The sequence below is a fragment of the Saimiri boliviensis genome, chromosome 1 (assembly GCF_048565385.1).
Source record: "Saimiri boliviensis isolate mSaiBol1 chromosome 1, mSaiBol1.pri, whole genome shotgun sequence".
NCBI classification, from domain to species: Eukaryota; Metazoa; Chordata; class Mammalia; order Primates; family Cebidae; genus Saimiri; species Saimiri boliviensis.
Genome location: NC_133449.1, coordinates 212,292,190 through 212,300,290, shown reverse-complemented (window position 1 = coordinate 212,300,290; position 8,101 = coordinate 212,292,190). Strand labels below are relative to the sequence as shown.

Below are 8,101 nucleotides of genomic sequence, written 5' to 3'. Positions count from 1 at the left end.
TGTTATTTGTCAGCAGTGGATGAAAAAGGGTTACATATTGTTAAATTTTTTTTATTTGGTTGATGATAGGAGGTGGCAGAACTTGTTTAATAGAAAACCAGACCCAAGGAGGGTATTGTTTAATATGCACTGCAGGAACTTTCAGAAGTCATAGAACTTCTGAAAATTAAGAAGCAGATGGTAACAACCAACAAATTAAACTGTTTGAATTGGTTTAAGGGGGAACTTTGTACTGAAGGGCTGGTGAAATGTTATAGAATCATAAGAATGTGGTGTACCTCACCTATTTCTTAGATTTGTTTTGTACTTTCCTTTATAAATGCAAAGATTGTTTCCTGATTGCTTGTTTGTTTAGGCCTATGAAATGTGGCTACCATGCTGGATTCCAGGAGGGTTAATTTAAAATGACCGAAAACACTTAATACCAAAAGATGATTGGGTCAGGAGATGTTAGTGGTAAGAATTGCATTTCTCTTAGGCTTCTGGATTGGATAATCAAATAAACATGTGGCATGCAGGCGAGGTACCTGAAACTCCAGCATGGTCTTCCCCATGTTTGACTCCAGCATGTAGTGATAGGCTCCGACACTGGTGCTGGGGTCATCTGCATCATCTAAAGTGCCCTTGGGAAAGAAAGCAGGGAAAACAAATTACTGATTTTTCCTCCTCTTCTTTGAGAATGGTCACAAATTAATTCTGTGACCACACAGCAAGCCTTCTATTGTTGTTATAACCCAAACAGATGTTCACTCTACAGCCAAGTCTCCAGTTGATTTGAGGGTTTTGTAATCAATTTGAATTGAGCTTTTGATTAGATTGCTGTTATATACTTGCTGATAGAATAATTTTCCAAAAGAAGACATTTCTATATGATCGCACAGGGTTTTGGTGGTGGTGGTGGTAATATTTGCATGGCTGAGCTCTGAGGCTGCCTTCATTGGTTATTGAAATCTTGAAACACGACTTTGCTCTGATTCCAATGATAACCAGGCAAGATTATATAATTGACATGGAAAGAATTCATCAGTTGTATGGACCATTCACATTTTACTGCTGTGATTCTTAATAGGAACTTTTCATAATATGCTGGTGTTTCGCCTGGAGACGTGGATCATGGTTTATACTTTTTCAGTCCTGTATCGCTTACTCTTTAGGAAACGAGGTGGGTGGGTGATGGGTAGAAATGAAATTCCCTTTCAGTTTGGGTGTGGGGAGTAGTGCTGAGAAGCTAAGACAACTCTGGTATGGCCTTTGGGCCAGCCCTTCCGTATGCTGTGGGTGTGGATTCCTGGGAAGGTGGGCAGTGGTGACTTTGAGACTGAACAAACAAGTGCCAGCATCAGACAGCAGCAAATTTATAGCTTTTGAATGTAGTAACATTAACACACTGCTGCTGAAATATTTATGTGGGCTTTTTAAATATCCCAGAGGAAATCCATCTAGAAGCATGCAAACCATATATATTCTGTTTCCTTAGAAATTTCCATTAAAAAAATGATAAATTACTTGTACACTGAGGGCCCTTCCCTGCTCCTGAATAAATTTCACACTTATATAAATCAAGCATCATTTTCCTAACCTCTCTTCCTCACAAGCACTTGAAATTTACAGAACCGGAAAATAAAGGCTTCCTTTCATTCTCAGACCAGATACAGAACAGAACTCCCTGCCATCTCCCAGCCAAGTCAATCACTCTTCTTCCCCTGCTCCTTCCTTATCTCTCCTTTAGCGATAAGAAGATTTATGAGGGGAAAAGGGCCACATCTAGTCTGATAGCATTTCCTTCATCATCAGCAGCTGCACCAGAATGACAGCGCCTATCTAGTTAGGGGAAACAGCGAAGGAAATCTCAGGTGGGTTTATCTGTGCTAAAGGCAAGCCAGAGGTAGCTAATCTCTTTGGTAATGCCAGGTTCCTGCCCTTGAGCACACACAAGGAGATACTTACCACAGGTGGGGACTCAACGCTTCTTCCTTGGCTTATAGTTTGGAAGAAATAGGAGTTGGGTGCTACGAATCATTCATGGAACAAATATCCTGTTCTGTATCGCTTAAAAAAAAAAAAAAGTACTATCTAATTTATAAGACAGGTTGTTTTGCTCTTATAGCCTTTTGCATTTAATTGTGTTCATTACAGAAATTTTCAAAGCTCTCCGAAGAGGTAATTGATATTAACCATAGTAATTCTAATAGCTAACACATATTGAGCATATGGTTTTTTCCATATCTAAACAGTCCATAGTTCCTTAAAAATGCAGATTGTAGGGCCCCACAATGGCTGGGGAACTGGCACTTTCAGTAAATACTTCAGATGATTTTCATGATCTTTCAAGTCTGGGGAAAATGGAGCTAGTTGTTCACTAGATTAAAGCAGTTTTCCACTGTATGTGTTCTCAGGCCCTAAAAGAATCAACACTCCTCAAAAAGCAAACATTCACTTAAACATATTGAGGTGGATCCAATGATCTACCTTGCTTTGAAGCTTGACTGTGATCCAGAGAGATTAAAAAATATTATTGAGATGTGTGAATTTTATGATTTCCAATGTAAGTATTCATTTTTTCCTGAAAATTAACAATTTAATGGGTAAAAATTGAATCTACAGAACTCTTTAAATAAGAATTTGCTGGCCAGGTGCGGTGGCTCATACCTGTAATCCCATCACTTTGGGAGGCCAAGGTGGGCAGATCAAGGTCAAGAGAGGTCAAGAAATTGAGATCATCATGATCAACATGGTAAAACCCCGTCTCTACTAAAAATACAGAAATTAGCTGGGCGTGGTGGCACAGGCCTGTAATCCCAGCTACTCGGGAGGCTGAGGCAGGAAAATTGCCTGAACCCGGGAGGCGGAGGTTGCAGTGAGTTGAGATCGTGCCACTGCACTCCAGCCTGGTGACAGAGTGAGACTTTGTCTCAAAAAAAAAAAAAAAAAAAAAAAAAGAATTTGCTCATGTTAGCATCTCTCCTGATTCAAATGCTTTAGAATTCTCAATGCAGCCATCTCCTCCTCCCCTTCCTGGTGGTACTCACTCTGGTGGAGGCTACTGCTTCCTGAACACTTTCCATAATGAATTCCTTGGTGATCCTGCGAGACGGCAGCTCATTGAAGAGGGAGTTGATCAGGGCCACTTTAGCTGCATCCCGCCTGGCCTCAGCTCTACTTAAGCAGCACTTGAGAAAGGAAGGAAAAAAAGAGTCATTCAAGGATTTAGCATTTCACCATTCCACTCCTGTATCAATGGGTCTCTGGACATTTCTATTTATGCATTTACTGTCCACATCTATTCTTTTCATATCCATTGCTAATCTCCCTGAAGATCATGCAGATTTTCTTTCCGCTCTAGAGTCCATGCAAATATCTTGGTTGATCTTCAATTGCTTATTGTATTTTACAGTCATTGAATGTCTACTGTATGTCAGAAGCTTTGCATACTGTTAATGAGTAACGATAAATAAATAATGGCTATTATTGTGTGCCAGATGACTTATATTCATTATCAGGGCCTTCTTCAAATCCCTATTTCAGAGAAAAAAATGTAAAGAAAAGAGAAAAGCAAGGAAATTGGAAATACTTGTAACACAATAATTAAGAACACAAATTCCAGAGTCAGGCTGCTTGGGTTCAAGTTTTAGCTCTGGCGTTTACTAAGTACAAGACCTTGAATAGGTCAGTTGGTCTCTCTGCACTTCAATTTCCTCCTTTATAAAATAGGAATAATTGTAAAGTTGAGGTTAGGATCAATTGTTTAATATAGATAAAGCACTGACAATAATTGGCACATAGTAGCACTTATGAGAACAGGCCAGCCAGACCTTTTTATCTCCAGGTTAGTACAAGGGTGCTGCTGTCAATATCTCTTGCTTTTGTATTTCCAACATTCATCCTCCACCTTCCTTCTAGTAACAGATCCCTGATTTTCTTGAGGACTAGACTTTCCCCCTTGCTCTCAGTCCATGTGGTTTTGTTGGGGAATACTCCATTCAAACCTCCTTGAATTTAGGGGCATAGGCAGCCTATGATTAGTGACTCATAAAAAAATTCAGTCCCCTCAAATATAATATTGCTTTCCATACTCCTAGACTGGCTTCTGTGGCTCATATGGATCTGGTCAATGCATCCTGATTCTTTTCTGTCCTCCCTGTCTCTGAACAACTAACAACTCCCATTATTCAAGTTCTGGTTTGGCATGGATTCTGGGAGTGCAGATACAGGGACAAATCCCCTGAGTACTGGACTGTCCCTGGAGCCCACACCTTTTGGAGAGCTCAGGAGTTGATGGTCTCTCTCCTACAGGTTCCTGTGGACTCCGGGATAAGTGTCTAGGATCCTGGTCTCCTAGAGGGAAACAAGTCCCAGGAAGAGAAGTCCAGGCCCAGGTTCTGGTCAGCGGGATGACCAGGCACCCCGGCTCTGCTCCTCAGAAACCTGGACCACTTGAACTTTGGGAGCTAATCTTCCCGTTGGACAAATAGGGAAGCAAGACTCTCTCATCTCCAAGGCTCCTACTACCCAAAATGCGTGATTCTCAGAATCAGTAGTTGTTGATGACTGAGGGGAAAGAAAAGGAAATATATCAAAGATCACATTTCATTTTAGTTTCACAGAGCAAGGGCTCTGTACCATCAATAGAAAAAAGCCAAATCTCTCTCATTTGCTTTCACAACATCCCTGCCTCCATCCTATCTGCCCTATGTTGACCATCTCTGCACTATCCCGGGAACACTCCAGACTTAATGCTCTCATGTCCTCTGGAGACCTGTCTCCCCTCCCCATCTCCACAAACCTAGTTGGAGTGCCCTGAAGCCAGGTTCCAGGTTCTCTGTGATTGTTCCTCAACCTTCTAGAACAGTAGTGCCTATATAATGATCCTGTCCTTGACTATGGGTAACTTCTTGCCCGCCCCCTCTCCCAGCCTCCAGGCCTGGGAGGAGCCCTCATATGCTTTTGTTTTTAAAGACTGATTCTCCTTCTGTTGCCCAGGCTGTGTGCAGTGGTACAATCTTAGCTCATTGCAACCTCCTCCTCCTGGGCTCAAGCGATCCTCCCCCATCAGCCTCCTGAGTAGTTGGGTCTACAGGTACTTGGGACCATGCCTGGCTAATTTTTGCATTTTTTATAGAGATAGGGTCTCACTGTATTGCCCAGGCTAGTCTCAAATTCCTAGGCTCAAGCGATCCAGCCACCTTGACCTCCCAAAGTGCTGGGATTACAGGGGTGAGCCACTGCCCCCCTTATATATTTCCTTTTTTATTTCAATAGTTTTGGATACAGGTGCTTTTTGGTAACATGAATAAGTTCTTTGGTGGTGATTTCTGGGAATTTGGTGCACCTGTCACCTGAGCAGTATATTCTGTATCCATTATGTAGTCTTTTATCCTTCACCCACTCCCAACCTTCTCCCCCAAGTCCCCAAAGTCTATTATGCCATTCTTACGCCTTTGCATCCTCGTAGCTTAGCTCCCACTTCTAAGAGAAAACGTACAATATGTTTTTCCATTCCTGAATTTCTCCACTTAGAATAATGGCCTCCAGCTCCACCCAAGTTGCTGCAAAAGACATTATTTTGTTCATTTACATGGCTAATTAGTATTCCATGATGTACCACATTTTCTTTATCCACTCATTGATTGATAGACACTTAGGTTGGTTTCATAGCTTTGCAATTGCAAATTGTGCTGCTATAAACATGAGTGTACATGCGTCTTTTTCATATAATGACATTTTTTTTTCCTTTGGGTAAATACCCAGTAGTGGAATTGCTGGATCAAATGGTGATTCTACTATTAGTTCTTTAAGGAATCTCCATACTGTTTCTGGATATTTCTCGAGCATCCTCCACGGGCTGAGCCAGGCTCAGTGCTTGGAATGCTATACATGGTGAGAGTGTTGATGAAGTAATTACGAGACTTTTGAAATGGCAAGAACATGACACTGAGGAGAATTAAACACAAAGAAAAAAATAGCAAAAGCCAACCAACCAAACAACATTTGCCAAGAGCATAACAAAGCAGAACAATTAAGGGCAGGCAGAAGAAAATATTATAACTTAGAACAACAACAACAAAAATCACTCTTAAAAGATTGATTTTCTATATAGCCTTTGAATGAAGAATGGAGCTAAAGTTCCAAAATGAGTGTGGAAAGTAGTTGGACTTTTTTTTTTTTCCTTGGTTTTGAATAACAAGCAAGAAGGATTTGGGGGAAGCTTTAGAGAGCAAGGCCATTCAAGGTTTAGACCTCTTCCAAGTTTTAGGTGACGTGTATGAAACCAGAATGGTTTTGACAAGACAGATTAACTTTGTGTTATGGGCTTGGCTGAAAATTTATTAAACATTGGGTCACCAATCTTTCACTGAAGCTTGAGTGCCATCTCTTTTAGGAAGCTTTCCCCGACTCTTGGGAAAGAGAGGCATTGAACCCACTGCACTGTTAACTGTTGGCCAGTGCTCTGTCACCGCCATCCCCTGGCTGTGAGCTCCCTAAAGGCAGAGCCTATGAATTGGTTGTCTCCTGCCTCCTGTGGCCTGGTTTGCTGAATTAGCAACAATACAGCCTAGGAAACTAAAAAACAAGTCACTGAAGCACTGGACATAATGTTCAAGAAATCCTCATAAACAAAAGAATGAAAGATATATACTTCCAATTTTTTTAAAAGGGTGCAATTTCAATAAATCCTCTATGTTATGTGTAACTTAGTAATATAAAAATATATTAATGAATTTCAGAGGAATAATTGGTCATTGCATTCAGATACTTTGAGGTGACCATTTTTGCCTGAGCGTAGGGTATGTTTATTATTCTTTGGAAAAATCCATTCCCCTTTAAAAATGGTTTTGCAAGTATTACCTGACATCTGTAGAAACAGCTCATTTTAATAGGAATTTAGCTTTACAAAATCTATCCTAGAGCTCTTGGGGTTTCAGAATTTAGAGAATTAGATTCAGATCTGGGCACTCTTCAGAAACAAATTCTATCTAAATAATAGCAATTTAAACCATCTTTTATGGAGAGAGAGACCTAGTAAACACTAGTTAGATAAAAGAAGCTATCTATTTTAAATAAGACCAGCTAAGTACTAGATCAAAAGCGCCACATACGTTTACAACCAAATAGCACTGCTCCAAGATCAAAGTGTAGTCTGGCCGAGAGAACAGAAAGAGCCTTAACATAGAAAGCATGAAAAAGGGCTGCAGAGACCTAACCAGTATCATGATTTTAAAGCAGACACATGTCTATGCTTATTTTATTGTTTCAATGTACAGAACCTTTGCTTAAAATGGGGAGAAAGTGTTCCAATTAATAAGTACATAAAATAAAATAAATTCTGAGCCATCAAAGGACTTTTCTTGCTATTGTTCTTGGCATTTCTGAAAGACAAGTACTTCAAAATGTCTATAATGTTAACCAGCCGCTTTCTTCTAAATTCTGGAACTACAAATCCCAGCCAATAACGGCTGCATATTTTTCTCTAGGGATCTTTTAATGGGACCTCTCAACCCATAACGATCTTTACGTGGGGAAGAAATTTAGCCAAATGACAATCTACGTGGTTGCAATCTGAATCAGAATGTGAATGTTGCTGTAAGAACAGGCACTGTTAAAGTTACTATCAAACAGTGGGAAACTGTAAGAAAATAAAATACGGTAAGTGACAGGACATTTTATGTATGTGCCCAAACCAGACGTCAAAGACATCAGTTGAGGAGCGAGTGAAGTATGATGTTATTTCAAAGTAACTTCCTGCTAGACTTAGACTTCCCAGGTTATACAGTTTATTCTTGCTATTTTTCAGCCAGGCCCTACTCATAAATATAGATTTGTAAACTGTGTCTTTTCTGTTAACCATTCTTACTTGTTAATATAGAAAGACAACTTCTGTCCTTTGCACTTTGTGAAAGTGCAGAGCTGGGATGTTTAATAGGCCAGATTTTACTAAAATCAGCTGTGGATTTCTTAGGTGTGTGGAACCACATGCTTTCCGAGTGGCCAGCAGACCTCACTCAGACATTTATCTTGATGTTCAGATGCCTTTCATTTGCTGGTAGATTTTAAACCACTATAATCATTTCAAAGCCTCCTGGCTCTGATCTAAAATTAAAGT

General features: G+C 40.2%; 1 protein-coding gene across 1 annotated transcript in view; it reads right to left on the bottom strand.

Moving 5' to 3' along the window:
* LIX1 (limb and CNS expressed 1) overlaps positions 1 to 8,101 on the bottom strand; it is a 51,335-nt gene that overhangs the window by 12,651 nt on the left and 30,583 nt on the right. The window contains exons 3-4 of the mRNA XM_003920728.4: positions 3,030 to 3,170; positions 528 to 623 (exon numbers count right to left, since the gene is read on the bottom strand). Of these exons, the coding sequence (XP_003920777.1) occupies positions 528 to 623; positions 3,030 to 3,170 (237 nt within the window). The remainder of the gene's footprint in view (positions 1 to 527; positions 624 to 3,029; positions 3,171 to 8,101) is intronic.